This window comes from Microtus oregoni, unplaced genomic scaffold (assembly GCF_018167655.1).
Source record: "Microtus oregoni isolate MIOR12 unplaced genomic scaffold, Mior012 000002F_ref0000024, whole genome shotgun sequence".
Taxonomy (NCBI): Eukaryota; Metazoa; Chordata; class Mammalia; order Rodentia; family Cricetidae; genus Microtus; species Microtus oregoni.
This window is the reverse complement of record NW_024543061.1, coordinates 25203931-25221784: the sequence shown is the minus strand read 5'-3', so window position 1 is coordinate 25221784 and position 17854 is coordinate 25203931. Positions and strand designations below refer to the sequence as shown.

Sequence of the window (17854 nt, the reverse complement as noted above, 5' to 3'; positions counted from 1 at the left end):
GACCCTAGCACATGGGTGTAGGCCGAGCGGTTTGCAGAGGCCAGGGCAGGTGTGGAGGAAAGAGAAGTTCTCAGCATGGGTGAATCAGATCTACCGAGCACCCTTTCTTATCAGGCTACGATGCTGCCAGCAGTGGGGGCCTCAGCAAGGTAACGGGACATGAACAGCTGCAGGAACTAAACCTCCTCAAACACACTCCACCAACAATCACAGCAAATAGACCAGCAGAGAGCCAATAAAAGGTGACCCAGTAAATGTCTGTTGGGTAAACAGATGTCCCAAGTGCCACCCAAATACCAAACACCAGGGAAAGAAACACTTACTCAGGGCATGTCATTAAAGCCTAACTGCCTAAAGCCCTTTTCTCAAAGTTGAAGGGTCACAGGGAATACTACCGAAAAGTAAGCTGCGAGGATCCCACTGGGGGTGCAGGGGGGAGTTTGGCGGTCTGATAGGACCACAGGGTGGTGGTTCCAAAGACAGAAATGTTTCCCAGTGGGGGGTGGAGACCAATGGAGAGTCACTTAAGGCCAGGCACAGGCACCCCTAACCGCGTCGCCATAGGTGGCATTTTACACTAGCGGGGACATTAAGCCTCTTCAGATTCCTACATGCTGAGACTATTTTTTAAAAGAAATCAAGTCCCATTTAAAAACTCTAGGGACATATTCTCAGAAAGCTCATCTCGGTGAAGCTGGGGGCTGAATTTGGACCCAATCTCACCTCCGCGCCCGCCCCACTCTAAAAAAGCCACTGCATTCCACCTTTGTGGCTTTTCCTTTCTTCCTTCAAAGTTCTCTCTAGCGCATCTGCTACCCCCAATCCTGGCAAACCCAGGCTCACTTCAGCTCTGAGGGCAGAGGGTCTGCGGCGTTGGAACGCGCCCCCAGGCCCCTGGCTCACAGACCTAGATCTCCACTTTCATAGCCGAGTTAGTGATGCCTGGCCGGGTTCTTGGGTTTGTGTCCGGGGGCTAGGCTAACCACAGTCACGGTGTACCCCGAAGAGGGTGTGGATGGGGGCCAGCGCTGCGCAGCGCCAGGGAGCATCGAGTGCGAGACTAGGGCGCACTTGGGACCCTCGGGAGGAGCGCGGCGGCTCCGGAGGATGACACAGCGTTTCCCCGCACCCGGCTCTCTCCCGCGTCCCAGCCGCATCCCCGCAGAGACCGCTAGCAGGCCGGCAGGTCTCGTCACTGAAGCCCCGGCCCGGGAACAGAGATCGGGTCGCTGCACCCATGCATGTGGTCCCATCCTGGGGTGCACGTAGCACCCAGCTGGAGGTCGAGGAACCGGAGCGTGACCGTGGGGCGTGACCAGTGAGTTTTGCCCCGCGACTATCCCGTAGCTCACAAGGAAGGCCAGTTCCACTCGGGGAGAAGTTGAGATGCGTCCCAGCCACACTACCTACCAATGCAGCGCAGGACGGGAACTTTGCGCCTAAGGCGCACTTGCCAGAGCGACCCTTCAGAGCCGCTCGGACCCGGGACCCGCGACCCGCGTGGCCAATCACCGCGCGACGCGGACGGGGGCGGTGGCAGGGCGCGGGCATCCGCGGAGTGACTGCGCCACTCGCCAATAGGAAGCCATGGTGGGAGACCTCGCCCATCCAGTTGACCAATGGGAAAAGAGCGGCTACAGCCGAGGTTCCCCGCACTAGCTGTAGGCGCTGGTGGCCGCGGGTTGGAGACCCCTTGGGCTGAAGTGACTTTGCGGGAGACTTGGCTCGACCCCCTCCCCTGTGCCTCCTTCCCACCCACGAGCTGCAGCCCAGGCCTCACCTGCTGGAAGCGGGGCTTGCCCAGCTGGAAAGGGGGAGCATCAGTAGAGGCGTTTGCGGGACTGGCCGCCGCCGCCGCCGAGGCTGTGGTCGCTGTATCCGCCATGGCCACTGACGCCCGCAATCTCCAGCCCTTTTAAAATGTCCCTCCTCGGCCCCCGCCACAGTTGCCTCTCCCGATTGGCCGTGAGCAACCGCAGCAAGCAGGGCGCGCAGGGCCTTGTGGGAAGTGTAGTTTTCCCCAGCTCCGAGCCTGACAACCCCAGACTGCAGAGAGCTGCACCCACGCAGACCTGGTTTCGGTTCCCGCCTCCAAAGCAGCAGACATTGGGATTCCTGGGAATGTGTGAAGGTGCGAGTGTACCTGTGGTCCTGAGTCTTACGATCAGGAACCTCCTACAAACGCGGGCCCGACCCGGGACTAGGTAGGCAAGGATCCAGGCAGAGTGGGGTTAATTCAGAAGGCCTTCAGCAAGGAGTCGCACTGCGGGATTTTTCTGCAGTTTCTTCTATCATAACCCTGCCTTGAGACATTCTGTCACTCTGCCTCTCTCTTAAACAACTGCCCAAGTTGCTATGACCATTGAACATGCTACTCATACTTTTACCATGGTTTGATGGCGTTAAGATTCCATCGCCCTACTTCTACAAAGTCTGCTTCAGGGTTCTGTATATGGTACTCTCTTTTGCCTAGCTACATACTAAACTATGTAGCACAGGCTGGCCTCAAACTCGTGATCCTCCTTCCTCTGCCTTCCAAGTCTAGCAGACCAACTGTGGGCTTAATTATCTCTCCCCTGTATGGTGTATGTGGAGTGATTTCAGTTGGATAAATCTTCAATGCAGGTATAGGAGGGGTCACACTAGGAATTCAAATAGTATTGGATGAGTTAAGCATCCTGAGAGACCCCACTTTCTTTCTTTTTTTTTTTTTTTTTTTTTTTTTTTTTTTTTTTTTGACTCAGGAAGTTCCCAAGCCTAGTTATCAAATACCAGCAACAGGGATTCCCTGGGAGTACAAAGCACACCGCGTAATAAACATACACTCCTGCAGGATGGCGGGGAACAAGAGCGCTGATGGTGGGGGATGAGGGCTCACTCAGGACATAACTACTTGATTCTAGGGAAGCCTCCTTCTCTTGATGGGCTTCAGAGTTAACTTGGGGTTGCCCCCCGTCCTTCCAGATACTGCATGAGCAATAGGTGGCCCACATGCTCATCGACTCACTAATGGCTGAGCCACAAGGAACAGAACTCACAAATGATCCTAAAGTTGAGGAGAGATGGCTAACTAAAGAACAGTTTTTGTTTTTGGTTTGTATCTTACCTTCCCTCACTAAACTTGGTGACTTCAGAACAGAAATCACAAACGTTGCCCTCTTTATTTTCCCACAGCACTCACTAAATGTATGCCAGTGATCAGTGCCCAGTTAACACAGGCACTGTAGGCAGCATTGCCCATGATTTTGGGACAGTGGCATTATCACCCAGGAACCACACTGCCTTCTCCCATAGGCAGTCTCATTCACCAACTCATTTCAAAACAAGAACACACCAGGCCAGCTGTGGTACACGGATTCTTTATTCTTCATAAAGTGCTCAAAACATGAAGAACAAGCTCTTTATAGACAGGAGTTTCAACTAGGAAGACAAACGGCCGAGCAGAACTGTGCCTGCTCACTGTCTGCCAGCTGCACTCTGCAATGTGTGGTGTGGAGCAGACACGAGCAAAACCCTGGCTTCAGTTCAGAACATCTGTGCTAAGACACCCCCTGCCCTGGCCACATAGGGAGGCCAAACAGCAGGGGTGGGTGAAAGATGAGGGACAGGGCTGGAACCACAGAAAGCCCAGAGAAATACCTAGCAGAGGGGCTTGCTTCCTCAAGAGGCACTCTCCAATGCCAGTGACACCCCGCCCCCCAACACAGAGTGGTCAAAAGTCTTGGAACTGGTGGTTACTTTCCCCATTTCTGAGTTGACCTAGAGTTGGTAACTACACTGTGAGGGACCCCATTGTGGGGTTTCATCTGCTCGAGGCTGGCAGGAGATGGACATCATCCAGAGCAGATCCTCCTGAGGTGTTCTGAGTGAACTCATGATCCTTAAATGGAGAGAACCATTGCCTTTCCACTGGGCCAAAAGCATCTTTTTTCAGCATCCCACCTCTTTCACACATACTTTTTGCTAATGCAAAGCCACCAAGGACCCCTGCAGATGCCATGAGGAGACCTGCTGTATTCACAAGCGAACTAGAAGCTGAACCACAGGGTAGATACTTGGCTTCAAAATGCACTTAGCCAAGCCAGGAAAGATGGAAGGGGTTGGTGAGCAAGAGGGAGGCTGCACAGCAGCTTACAGAACAGCTGGAGAGCCACAAGGCGTTTCCTAAGCACAGGTGTCTCCTGAGGCAGAAGGAAGTCTCCCACTTCCAGACAAGCCCACAGGGTCAGCACATTTGGGACCCAAGGTCAGATACTGTAAGTTGCAGGGTATCCCCAGGCTTACTGCATGCTCGATTTTTATCCCACGATGCTCCGAATGGAGGGCAGGGGAGGAGCAGGAGGTGGGAGGAAGACTTAGGGGTGGCAGCAGGTTTGCCAGAGTCTTAGCTGAGGTACTTCTCAGGGAAGCAAGAAATCTGATCCATATTCCCCTTTCAGGACCCTAACAGTCATTTTCATGTGCTCAGTGGGAGGGCGGGGACACCATGGCCAGAGAGAGGTCTACACCCAGAGGCTCTTGTCCTCACCCACAAAAGGCACATTTTAATTGGTTTCCAAAAGTTCTGACCCCACAGCAGCACAGTTTTGGCATCTGGACAAATGGTAACAACAGACATGGAGGCCTGATCCCCAAAACATGAGCAGTCCAAAGCGCCAACCTGGGTCTCATGTTAGGGAGGTAGGGAGAACCTCAAGAGTGAGGAGTCAGTCTCCCTGCACCCAGCCCACCACCCATCACCACTGGGACATGGAGTGGGAGGGTCTGAAGAGGGGCAGGGAGCAGCTGAAGAACACAAAGACACATAATACCGCCACCACCACCACCACCACACTGTATACATGCTCCACACACACAGCCCCAGACAGAAAGAAAGACAAGACTAAAATACACAGGCTCCCTAATCTTAGGGTACAGGCACAAGGTTGAGGTGTAGGTGCCCCGGTTGTCTACAGTGCACAGACAAGCAAGCAGCTTGGTCCCCATCCTAGTCCCAGTAAAATACTAGAGGCCCTCCAGGTGCTGGAGGGAAATGGAAATGAAGGGCCAAGAAGAAACAATTGACCAACCTCATGGGTGGTTAAATCTGTGCTGGCAACAGTGTTGCCCTAGATACCACAGCTCACCCCAGAACCCACAGCTCACTTCTGCGTGCCATCTTGACATCTGACATCCTTGTTCCAATTCTTTGAGGGGGTACCCAAAGCTACAAGTGTGAAATGGGCAGGTAGGAAAGACCCAGGGCTCTCGTGGAAGTTCAAAAGGGCCCCGTCCATCAACCCCAGCAGAGGCAGGATGGGGAAGGGAGCAGAGAGTGATCATGAGGGCAGACTGTGCCCTACTCAGGTGAGACAGGTCAGTGGAGGGCATTACACAGGTCCTCACTAACCCTCCAGGGATGGACTGAAGGGTTACTTAGGGGGCGCAGGGGAGATCTGCAGCAATGTAGGCGAGGTCTCCATGATCCTCACCAGCAGCCGGTCAATGTAGCTCTCCAGCTCCTGCACATGCTCGTCTCTCTGGCTCAGCTCACGCTCACGCTGCAGAAGCAGGCCAATGAGCTCATCGTGAGTCAGGTGATAGTACTTGGCCGACTGGTCCGGTACAGCAGAGTCCTACGGCCAGACAAGATGGAACTAAGAAGAGGAGGCCCAGACCTTCCACCAGCTAGCCCACAAAACCTGTTTCCCCACTGCAGAAGCCCAGGCTCTGCAGCAGCCCAGAGGTGTCCTACCCCACTTCACACCACCTATTCTCGCGGGGGCCTCCTCACCCCTTGCCAGGCCTTACCTTCAGTTTCTTGGTGTCCACAGCTGGGCCAAGCTGAGATGCTGGAACCACAGACTGGATGCTGCCAGATGTGACAGTTTTGAGCTTCTCCAGTCCGCTGCTCAGGGCTGTGCTCAGGCTGGTGCGGGTCTGTTTCCTGTCGGGGCTGGCCTCTACGGGGGCAGCACTGAGGGGCTTCACGGGATGGGGACTGCAAGACAAATGGGAGGTGAGCTGCGGGAGGGAAGGGTGGCACAAAGGTGGAGTCACTGTCTCTGCACAGCCACCTGGCCTGCTGAACAGCTCATGTCTCCAGGGCACAGTGTCCTGCACACCTCAGTCCACCAGCTGCAATCCAGCGCGGACAACTGGCCTACAGACTCCTGTACTTGTACCAGCCATTTCCCTTCCCTTGTCATCTACACTTTCTCGGTTTCCCAGCTGCCGAGCCCGTGGGTATGAAAATGTCAGGTTAAAAGCAGGAGAGACCCACATGTGGGCTTCCCGACATCACCTCTCTCTAATGGTGGCTTACCATAAGCTCAGGACAGGGCTGCAAATCTCTTCTCGACCTTGACCCTTCCTCCTCTCACGACCTGCCCAGGCCTGCCCAGAGCCCGGGAATGACTTAGTTTCTTACTTCTCACTTCCCCTGAGAGTACTCAAGCCAAGACCTCAGTGCTGGTAGCCCAGGCCAAGAGAACTGGTGGTGTCCCCTCTTCCACCTCAGAACTCAGCTACAGACCTCTCTCCTTCTTCAAGACCTGCAGCTAGCGCTCTGGGATTCTACCAGCCTCTTCTCAGGCTAAGCTGCTAGCTCTCTGGCTCGCTCTCCTCCTTGACACCTGCTATCTCCCAGCTGCAGCCCAGTTGTTACCTCGAGGACAGCTGTATCCGTGGGGTCCACCTAGCCGTATCAAGTTTCTCTCACACCTGCCTTTTCCAGCAGCAGCCCTCTGGAAGGCCCTCTACCTTCCTCCTCTCCTAGCTGCACCTGCCCTCCAGCCACCCACTCCCTGTTCTGCTAAAGGATAATTAATGGCTTTCCACTTCTGAAAATTCCTTTAATGGCTCTTTTCTAGGTAAGATTACAAACTCTGAAGACAACTTGGGCTTTGCTGTGCTTCCTGGCCCACAACTCCACCCCTGCCGGCCATAAACAACGATGATCTTTTGGCCCTTACAAAAACTATTTCTAACTAGACATGGTGGTGCACACCTATACAAATAGCACAGCAGAAGTGGAAGCATCGGGAGTTCAAGGCCAGCCTCCGCTAGGTGAAACGCACCCCCCCCCAAAAAAAAGATATTTCCCTACCTGGGGGTACTTTCCTTCCAAAAACTTACTGCTCTTTCAAACCTATTCGCAGTCACCTCTTCCAGGAAGCCTACTGATTCCCTGAAGCTAAAATAATCCTCTCCTGGGGTGCCTTAGCACCTACTTATGTAAACTGTAAGCAGCAGGCCCATAAACCAGCTAACCTGACCTGGGGGAACCTCATAAATCCACTCTCACCCTACAGGGGCTTCAGACCTTCAGGCAATGAATAGGAAGCAAAGCCACTTAGTCTCTGCCCGACTCAGGCTCGGCCAACCTGAAATAGCACTGCTCCTAAGGACAGGGCTGGTGTTTAGTCTCACAAATATGAAAGCATATCAAGTCCCCACACAGGGCAGAGCAGTCCCATCACCTTAGGGTCTGCACTGGAGATGGTATGAAAGAAGGTGGCTCTAAGGCCACCAGTATGAACAGTTACCCTCAACCACAGGGAGGTACCCCCTCCGGAAGCAGCTAGAGTACTGGGCTGTCAGCAGGATCCCCCACTCAACCGAGAAAGAGACAGCTCTATGCACCCATCACTCCACAGGGTAAGGTCATGCTCCATATAAACATGAACTGAAAGCAATTCTGAAAAGGAACCCTGTAAGCAGTGTGTATAAATAGAAGTTATACTGCAAGACTTGGGCCAGATGAAGACAGTGTCATCAGGAGATGAGGGAACCATAGTCACCAGCTCCTTCTCCCCACATGGGGGTGGGAGAGGGACACAGCCCCATCCATCACTTGGGGGTCAATTCCCTCCCTGACCTGATTTCTTGGGTGTCACCAACAGGTCCTACTGCTTCCCTCACTGAAATCTCCCTGTTCACCTACCTAGACTGGGAGTTTGTTGGGTCTGGCACAAAATAGATGCTCAGCAAACCCTGGGCAACTGACATGAGCCAGCAGCTACCTGCCTGAGCAGGCTGGGGGCCTCACAGAGGCCAGGGCTAGATCCTGAGGATAATTAATGGCTTTAATTAATGCTCACCACGTCACCTGGCCCAGCTGCTCTGCCCTGCCGCCTTTGTCCAGGTCCCTAGAGCACCGCTGTCCCTCTGGACTCTGCTGTCCTTGCCGAGTCACATGCACTGAGGCTTGAGCCCAAGGCTCCTGACCGCTGCTCTCATCACCCCCATTACCCTCTGGTGAAGTCTTGCCTCTCCATTCTGCCCAAGGCCTAATGTCATAGAGACCACAGCCACACATGCACAGCTGTCCAATCAGCTGCCCTAAATGGATGGGAGCCCAGCCCAGAAAACCAATGACAAGACAAGCCAGTGAGGCACCTGCTGCAGCCAGAGAGCCTTTCCTACAGATTAAGGGTGTGGAAAGCAATTTAAGGAAAGCTTCCCTTCCTTCCTCCTTCCCTCCTTCCCTCCTTCCCTCCCTCCCTCCCTCCCTTCCTTCCGAGCCTGTGTCTTTAGCCTCCTCAAAGGCCAGAGTCCTAGACCCTCTGCCAGCCCTCTGCTTCCTCACCATGTCTGAACAGGAAACTGCTGTGGGCCCACCGCTACCTGCTAATATTCTCAAGGCCTAAAGAAGTATTGCCCGCCTGTGGAACCCCATCCCCCAACCATGGCATCTCTGTGCAGCACATACAGTTTTCACCCCCACCTCCTGCCAGGGCATTCTGACTCCCCCAAACCTCATTCCTCAACCACTATCCTTGTCAGATGCTATTTTCCAAACACCCAGTTTGTGGGGTCACCCAGATGGTGCAAGGTCCTATTTATTAATAAACAGCTTCAGAACTAGTCCTATAGAAGCTCACAGGTTCAAAGCCATCACCACTTACCTCCACACAGAGCAGACTGTTGCCATGTGCCCTTGGCAAAGATAAAGCTGGACTGGAAAACATTTCTACTCCTGTGTCACTATGCCCCCCCCACCCTGCCCCTCCCCAGTACTTTCCTCCTGGGAAGGTTCTGAGTGAATGCTCACCTGCCACTGGGCTGGAGCTCCTCAGCTGGTCGTGTCTCCAAGGGCAGAAGCGCAAGCGGGGAGGCTGGGGTGGCTGCAGCGTGGTCTTCCCCATATGGTGTAGGGGAGCCCCCAGTGGGGGAGAGCTCAAGGGGACCAAGGGGTGAAGCTGACTCCTCGGGAGGTGAGGAAGAAGAGGTCAAGGGCCAGGCTACAGGCAGGGGAGGGCATGGAGGGCCTGGCACCCCATGGCGGTGGCTGGCCCAGGGTGGGAGAGGGGGAGGTGGGAAGGCAGGTTCTGGGGGTGTGGGCAACTCTTCTGGACCAGAGCGAATAGAGGATTCCCTTGACCCTGGTGGTGATATGGATGGGAGACTGGGGGGATCTTGGCTCTCCTGACATAAGAAGGGATTCAAGGCATCCTCCTCCTCCTCCTCTGAGGCCCACAGATCAGCCTGCTGAGGGGTGACTGAGAGAGGCCCAAACCCCTCTTTGGCTAGCTCCTGGCTCTGGGTTTTAAGGTTCTCACCTGTATCTGAAGTCCCCCAGACCTTCTGACTCAGCAGAGTAGAGCCTGCTGAGCTATGGGATCTGAAGATGGGTCCCTCAAGGCAGCTGGTGAGCCTAGTGGGACTGGCCCCGGATTCAGGAGCACCAGTATCTCCTATCAGCTCTTCAAGCTCTGGCTCACCCATCAGGGTCCCAGAGGGCAGGCTGTGCAATCCCTCCAACTCTGGATTTGCCCCCTCCTCCTTGGACTCTTGAGGACCAACAACCAATGCACTTGGGGTGATTTCTTCTTCTATCCCTGGCCCCTCACTATCCAAACCCCCTGTAGCATTCTCTTCCTCCTCTTGGTCCTCCTCTTCCTCCTCCTCCTCCACCTGGGAATTTGTGGGTGTGAAGAGGCGTGGTGGCTTGGGAGGTGGTGGGCCAGGCCATGGCCCCTCATCTAATCCCTGCTCAGGCTCTGGTTCTGGCTCCAGCTGCAATGCAGGGTGCCCCTCACTCTCCATGGGGTGCACAGCGGCCGGTGATTCAGGCTGCACCTGGAGAGGAGGCGCCTCATCCGACTCTCCCTGTATGATGGATGATGCAATCTCAGCTGTAGGAGAAATGGTGATCACATCCCAAGGCCAAGAATCCTCCACTGTGTTCAGCTCCTGGAAAAGCTGGCCTCCATCTTGCGGAGCCTCCTCATCCTGGCCCCCAGGAATGTCATCTGAACCAGGAAGTCTCTCCCACACACTGAGCACTTCTGGGGAGCTGAATAGAGATGCCCCGCTATCTGCTGGACTCTGCCCAGCTCCTACTTCTGAGGCAGGAAGCTCCCGGTCTGGCGTTGAGGCTGAGGCTCGCAGGTGCAACTGGGCTGCTCTGGAAGATGGGTGAGTTCCTGAAGACCCAAAGGGTCCTGGGTCAGACACACTTGTGCTTGGCTGGTCCAGTCCCGAGTCCACAGGCACCCTGGGCTCCAGCCATATCCTGCTTCCATCTCTTTCTCCCCCAGGGTCTCTCTGGGGCTCTGTTGCTTTCAGTGCCATGGTCCCAGGGCCTGGGTCTTGCAGCCCATCCTCCTCCAGCCCCATTTCTGCAGGGACCAGAGTCTCACTCCTGGCCTCTGGCTGCAGCCTGCCAGCAGCAAAGATGTTGAAGGTGTCGTCCCACTCAGGCAGGGTTTTCCCAGGGGAGGCCAGGGGGGCCAGGCTGGCCCTCGAGGCACTGGGGAGAGAGGGAGCAGGTGAAGGAGAATTTAGTGCTATGTCGGCTTTGAGCTCCTCGAAGAAGGGGTTGCTCTGCAAGGAGGTGAGGAACGGGTTGGTGACCCCCAAGAATCCAGATGGGGTGGCTTCAGGGACAATGGTGGCGGCAGCGGCAGTGGCAGCAGCAGGGGAGGTGGCTGCAAAAAGGTTAGTGCTTAGCATGGGAGCAGCAGCGGGAGCAGGAGTAAGGGGGGCCAGAGCCTGGGGGGAGCAGGGGTGAGGAGGAGCAGCTGGGTCAGATTCTACCTGAGGAGACACGTCCAGGCTGTGGAGAAGACAAAACCATGAGCCTCCTGGTTAATGCTGAGACTGGAAATATCCCTGTCAAGTACCATCCCTACTCCCACCTCCAAGCCAGGTACCACACCATCACAGGGACTATATGCAGTCACACGACCCAGGGACCAAATGAAGGAAGACCCCAATATTATGAGGCACCAAAGGGAAGGATGCTGGGAGAGCTCATGGACAGAGACAGAACTAAGAGACTCAAGCAGGGTACCTGGGATTGCAAACAGAAATAGACAATGTTCCACTAAACTCTTGCAGGAAGGGGTAAGGATGGGGCTGTCATCGGGCATGACAAGGTGTCCAAGAGAGCTCATCCCTTTTGTTTCATGGGGAGGGGGGCAGAAAAACTAGCTAAAGAGCATATGGCATTTGCTGGGAACACCTACTGCCAAGAGACAGTAGCCTCATTTTACCCCTCTTGTGGGGCAGCCTTGGGAAATGAGATAAAGGGGTACACACTTCCCCCCAGGACACAGACAGAACCTAGAACACATGAAGAGAATTCAGGCCTCCTACCTAAATGAGAGCAACTAGGGAACCTCCTCCTAGTCATCTTTCCCACTCAACCAGCAACTCTATGGAAAGTACTGGTGGTGAGCCAAGGCAATTCTGCTCATGAAAACAAGGGGTGTTGACACAGGAGGGCAGGAGGCTGAGCTATCTGAAGTTTGCCACTTTCTTCCCAGGAACGAGACAGGTTGTACACAGGGCCTGATAGGCAACAGGAAAAAGTTCAGGTCCACCAGGAGCAGAGGAGGCTCCAAAGTCAAGCATGGAGGGGGAGTTCAGCCTACTCAACAGGACACAGTGAGATTCTCCTAAGGATTTAGCCTTCAAACTTGAACACAGTGGTACACGCCCCAGCTCTGGGGATGTGGAAGCAGAAGGATTGGAAGCATGGTGTCATCCTCACCTACAGAGCCAGCCTGGATTACATGACACCCTATCTTAATAAACCAAAATATTTTAAAGGAGGCTGGGGCTATAAGTCAGTTGGCAGCATGCTTGCCCAACATGCATGACGCTCTGGTTTCCATCCCCAGCACGGCATTAACCAGGTGTGGAAGCACAAGCCTGTGACCCTAGCCCTGGGGAAGAAGACCAAGGTCATCCTCAAGATACACAGCAAGTTCAAAGACAACCTGTGTCGGACTGAATCCCTGCCTTTTCCCTGCCTTTAAAAAGAAATAAAAGATAAAGGCTAGGTGTGGTGGCACACAGCTTTAAACAGCAGTTGGGAGACAGAGGCACGAGAAGACAAGAGGATTTTTCTGAACTGAGGCCAGCTGGTCTACATAACAAGCTCCAGGGCAGCCAGAGCTACAGGGTGAGACCCTGTCTTAAAACAAAACAACAAAAAGTGATTTTTAAAAATCCAGCTTTCAAAGATTCCTCTGACCTTATTTCTCCCCTAGAATAGCTACAACTATGCTGGAGGGTGGATTCTCAGTCTGATCCCCACCTGTAGACAGAGATGGAGAAGGAAGGGGGGTAGAGTTCCCACGTCCCTCCTCCAGTTCCCAGCACTGTTCTGAAGGCACTGAAAGGGGTCCCAACTCCCACACATGTCTCCTCTCCCTCATTTCAGGCAGGTTCCGGGCAAAGGCACAGGCATGTCTACTCCTGGAAGTTAGGGGAATGAGCTGCAACACAACAACCACTTGGGTCACAGTCAAGCTTAGAACACCCATAGCACCCGAGCTGCATCCCAGTAACAGGGCTGGAGCACTCTAAACTCTGAATGACACAACCTCTCTCCAGGCCTCTCATGATGGCAGCCCTAGTGACCCCATCAGCACTACACAGCAGCAAGCCCAACACTGTCTGACAAACCCACATACACACTCACCCTCAGGCTCCCAACAATCTGCTGCCAGTTAGACTTCAGGGAGAAGGCACCAGGGAAGCACCACTAGGAGCCCCGGGCTCTGTCAGCAATCTCCTCCGCACAACGGCTCCCCAGAGATGCACACAAACCGGTTGGTATGGAATAAGCAAAGTGCTCTCCCTTGAGGCCAGGGTTCTAGGCGGCAGGCTCAGCAGGTTTCCCAGAGCCAACAGGGCTTGCTAACACCTGCCTGTTCTTGACCTCAGAACCCCTCCATCTTCACGTTCCCTGCTCCACACCAAACACACATTCTTTTGGTTGTGAGCCTAGCCTTTAACAGCTTAGCCATCCCTACAGCAACCAAGCACACGTTCTGAAGGGCATCACTCCTGCCCTACCAGTGTACATGGCATAGGGCAGGAGAAGCATATTCCTTTGTGGTCTTCTGTGCAGGCTGTGCCCTGAGAACACCCCTGTACCCTGGAGCCTACCCAGCCAGCCTGGCACAGCCTCTCCCTCCCAAGCAGGGTACAACATATGCTGATTTGTCTCCCTCGGGGCCAAATATTGGGAAGAGAAGGAGAAAGAAGACCAAGAAGCTCTGTCCCTTCAGCCCACGGAAATAAGCTTCAGGGCCTGCAGGAACCTAAGGATGACTGGTTAACCTGCCACTTGATGTCAATCGCCAATTCAATGCAATACTTCTCCCCACCTACCCCCTTTAAAGTTTTTGGAGGTAGTGTCTCTCTATGGACCCCAGGTTAGCCTCAAACTCAAGTAATCCTCCTGTCAGGGGCCTCCTGAGTAATGGAATTACAGGCACGTGCCACCATTCCCAGCTGCCCTTCTCCTCCTCGAACGTCACACCCTGGGGCCATCTCTGGAGAAAGCAGGTTTCTGTACTCACTGGGGCTTCCTTGGGATGTGGTGAGCTCTGTGTTCCATATACTAGTCACAGAGGTAGCAAGTGTTTCTGTGAAGGCTGCCCACCAGTCCTCAAAGGTTAAAGCCAGCCTTTGAGACAGGACCTGTAGACAATGTATCCCCTGGCCAACCATCCCTCCTGAGCTTTAGCAGCTCCTATCTTCCAGGGAACACGTCCAGGAGGTTTGCGTATCCTCTTATCATCAGGACAAATGAGCAGACACAGAGGGGCCTTCCAAGCTTAAGCAGAGATCCTAACATCATCTTCCAACCAGATCGCTGCTTAGAGAGTAATTATTTCAGGAAAACAGCCACAAAACAGCCACAAAACAGCCACAGATGGGACAGGAAATATGCTAACACCAGCCAGAGGGCACCTCAGATGACCCATTCTTTCTGCGACCACCAGACGTCTGTCTACCATACCTTGGAAGGGACTGGACAGACATCGAATTGCTAAGTGCCATTTACTAACATCCCTGGCTCTCTGTTGCACCAGGTTTGCCCCCAAGTTAAGTATATTTTGATTAGTATTTGATACCTTCCAGTGTTCAAAGGCTGCTGTGAGAGAAAGGAACAAAAAGAAGACACTCTGGCACAAGAGGACCTAACACGTGTGGCCTATCTCAACTGCAGCACAGAACCATGCCACAGACCAACACCAATGGCTCAGCAGGTCCTGTGGCCCCGGTGAGGCTCAGTCCCGTTCCGACACCTCTCAGTCTCACATCAGTAGGGATCAACAGCCACATGTTACCAGAGGCACACCTTGTCAGGAGGACCAGGAGGATCATCTTACAACCACTGAATTCTACTCTGCCTCAAGCCTCTCCACGGAGCACAAGTGCCACACAGAGTCACTAGAGGGCGCTGCTGCCCTTACTCAAGCTCTCAGAATTTGTGACGGTAGCCCCTGGGTACAAGGGCTTCAAGTCCCAAGGCCTGTGGGCTGGCTCTCCAGGTTCCAGTAGAGATGCTCCAGCTGAACGGCAATTCTGGTTCTAACCTGCAGGTGCTGCCCTGAGCTGTCCTGTTGCTCAACTTTCTCCCTAGAACTCTAAGCAAGCATCCCAACCAATAACTGCTCCTCCTGGGCCAGCTTTCCCTCCAGCCACAGGCCTACCTGGATGCCAGGCCCATTGCCTGCGTGAAGCTGCCACCTACAAATGGCCCAAGGCAGGCAGGCAGGGTGCTTAGACAGCCTGGTCTGTAACAAGATCCCTACAGAAATCCCCTCTACCTTCTGTCAATCAAAGACTTGAGTTTCGAGTTTTCTGGAGTCTGAGGGGCTTTTAGGAGTGAGAGAAGCGTAAGGGAAATGGAGATGGGAAGAAACTGGAAGTGAAGCTAGAGCTGCAAGGTCCAGCCTCCCCTCTATGGGAAACAGACGCAGCATCGTCAAAACTGGGCCCAGTCAGCTGCAAGGTCCAGCCTCCCTCTACGGGAAACAGATGCAGCATCGTCAAAACTGGGCCCAGTCTTCTTTCTCTAGACCCACTGAGTGGGACAGGTAGACTTGCTGAGGAGAGAAACCGCTGGGCTCAAGACACTAGGTAGGTCTGCCACCAATGCAGGGCGACGACACAGACTGCTGACCTGCCCATGAAGACCCTCCTTAGGTCCCTGCCAAGCAATACAGCAGTTGCCCTATCTCAGAATAACACAGAGTGGAGTCCAGAGGCTCTGACCAGGACCAAGGGAAAGAGAGGGCTGGGCATATTCCCAACAGAGTAGAGTCACCAGCACTCCCAAGAGGGGTCAAAGAACACTAGGCCTTGGTGGGAGGTTATTTCAAGGGAGTTGCTATGATCTCTTTCCAGGCTAGGAAGCCTAGTGAAGAGGAAGGATAAAGCCACAACTATTTAATTCCCGTCCCTCAAGGGGACAAGACCCCAGAGACAGGTGGAAATCATCTACCTTCAGGCAGGGTAAGGTGTCTAAAGGCACAGTCTCAGTCTCAAGGTTTCCTTACCTTGAGATGAGGAAGCAAGAGATGGGGGTCAGGAAACCAGGAAGCACACGAATGCCCCTCCCTTCCTGTGTACTACCAACTCAAGCATGGGGCCTGGGCCCACCTTGATCCATGGGACCCTCATGGCACTATGTCCTTGAAACTCACCTGTGTCGGTGGGAACGGTATGAGCCTTGGCTCAGGAAGACAGGATACCTCACTTGACCATGCAAAGCTAGAGCTCAGGCAGCCTGCTCCCTGCTCCTCCCAGCCTCAGGCCCCCCGGGGAAAAACACCCAACCTCCTCCACAAAGAGAAAGAAGTATCCTTATTAAATATGTACCTGGGCTTCTGAGTTGATTCCTTGGATTCTCTCAGGCCAAACCAGCTACTCTTGGCCTTTTCCTCCCCTGTGGATGAGTGGTGTGGGGAGGCTCCCAGAGAAGGGCTCCCTTTCTCTCCAACTGAGCCGCGGCGCCCCAGCTCACTCCGGCTCAGCCCCTGGTGGTGATGGTGATGATGGAAGAGGCCCATGCGGGGCTTCCGCTCCTTCTCTGCCACAGCCTCAGATGAGGCCACCATGGGTGTGGCAACCTGGATTGGCTTTCCCTCTGAAGGCCGGGCCCCCTCTTCTTCTCCAGAGCAACCAGCCCCCAGGGCCAACACTTTGGCCTGAGTGCCCAGTGCCTCCTGTCCAGGTACAGCCTCTGAGCTGCTGGTGCCACGGCTGCCTCTGCCCCACGAGTCATCTGAGGCCCGAGGCCCTTCCTCAGAGGGCCGAGGTAGGGCACTGTGTAAGGAGGTTGAGGTTGGAAAGGGGCCTGAGATGGAGCTGCGGTGGCGTAAGGGGGGTTGAGGCTCCTCATTGTACACATGGCTCCCATTGACACAAAGGGAAGAGCGGGAGGCACCATCAAGGTGGCCTTGGAGCTCAAGAAGAGCCCGGGGAGGAGCTGCACGTAGCTGGCTGGCCTCATCGCTGTATGTCCTCTTGTGGGTGAGCAGCTTGGGGGACTGTGTAGAATCCCTGCCTAGAAAAGAAATAGGAACCATGTCAGCACTTGGAAAGAAGAGTCCAGTGTCTCTGCCCGAGGCCTTCCTCACCACCTGGGAAGAACCCACCCTCTCCCCATGCTCACCCCCTTCAGTGGACAGCCAGCTGCTGTGACTTGGTGAGCGGGTGAGGAGCTCAGCTCCAGGGCCCTGGTAGGCCAGGCTGCCGCTAGTAGAGGACAGGGTGCTGTCTGAGCCCAGTGAGGTATTGGACTGGGTGAGCGAGGACTTGCGTAGCTTGTTGCGGAGGAAGAAGCCTTTGGCTTTGCCCATCTTGCCCAGGCTGCCCAGATCAGGATCCTCCAGGGCGCTGCTTGGGAGAATAGCTGAGGCAGATTCTAGTTCATACTTCTTTTTGCCCTTCACCTTGTCCTTGAGCTTGCTGAAGGGGGACCGTGGCTTGTCCTTCATAGACAGGTCAAACATGCTGGCACTCAAGTTGTTTCGTGTGAACTGGATGGTCACCTGGATCTCACCGCGCTCCTTCTCCTTCTTGCCTGGCTTAGAGTAGAGCTTGTACCACCTAAGAGAAGCAGGGCAGAGCTCTGGTCACAGGCACCTCTGAACCCTTCCTTACTTCTGAGACCAACTACAGACCCATTCCACTCCCACCAGCTCCTGTCCTGGCACACGAGCTTGGGTTTGGGAACTAGAAGTATAACCAAGAAACTCCCTAATTTGTCTATGATGGAGAAAACCACATCCTGAATTAGGAAAGCTCCTCAGGTGCCACTGAGCAGGGAGGGCAGCAGTGACCAGGCCACAGTCCCTCCTGCCCAGTGCTTTCCTGGAGCTCATAGGCCCCACAGGACCTCATCATCCCCTACCTGTAACTCAGAAGCCCAAAAGGTGAGGCTGGGCCTGTTGGGAACTGCCCTGTATTAAGCCCCTGGTATAAAGAGACCTATCCATGATTCACATTAACTCCTCTGGCCAGTCCCAGCAGAAGGTCTACTCTGAGCCACCAAAACAGACACCGAGGCCCAGGACATGGGGAGGAGTATGTACACACACTCCTCACTCATGCACTG

General features: G+C 54.3%; 2 protein-coding genes across 5 annotated transcripts in view; both read right to left on the bottom strand.

The window, feature by feature from the left end:
• The window catches only part of Sfxn5 (sideroflexin 5), a 117286-nt gene extending 115316 nt beyond the window's left edge, over positions 1-1970 (bottom strand). The window contains exon 1 of one of the 2 annotated variants that reach the window (XM_041639763.1): positions 1781-1970. In XM_041639763.1, the coding sequence (XP_041495697.1) occupies positions 1781-1885 (105 nt within the window). In that variant the 5' untranslated portion in view covers positions 1886-1970. The remainder of the gene's footprint in view (positions 1-1780) is intronic. The other variant, XM_041639755.1, reaches the window with a different exon arrangement.
• Positions 1971-3349: 1379 nt separating this feature from the next.
• Rab11fip5 (RAB11 family interacting protein 5) overlaps positions 3350-17854 on the bottom strand; it is a 36298-nt gene continuing 21793 nt past the window's right edge. The window contains exons 2-6 of one of the 3 annotated variants that reach the window (XM_041634142.1): positions 16910-17346; positions 16114-16801; positions 9035-11041; positions 5791-5980; positions 3350-5615 (exon numbers count right to left, since the gene is read on the bottom strand). In XM_041634142.1, coding sequence (XP_041490076.1) covers positions 5412-5615; positions 5791-5980; positions 9035-11041; positions 16114-16801; positions 16910-17346 — 3526 coding nt within the window. In that variant the 3' untranslated portion in view covers positions 3350-5411. The remainder of the gene's footprint in view (positions 5616-5790; positions 5981-9034; positions 11042-16113; positions 16802-16909; positions 17347-17854) is intronic. The other 2 variants (XM_041634146.1, XM_041634153.1) reach the window with 2 other exon arrangements.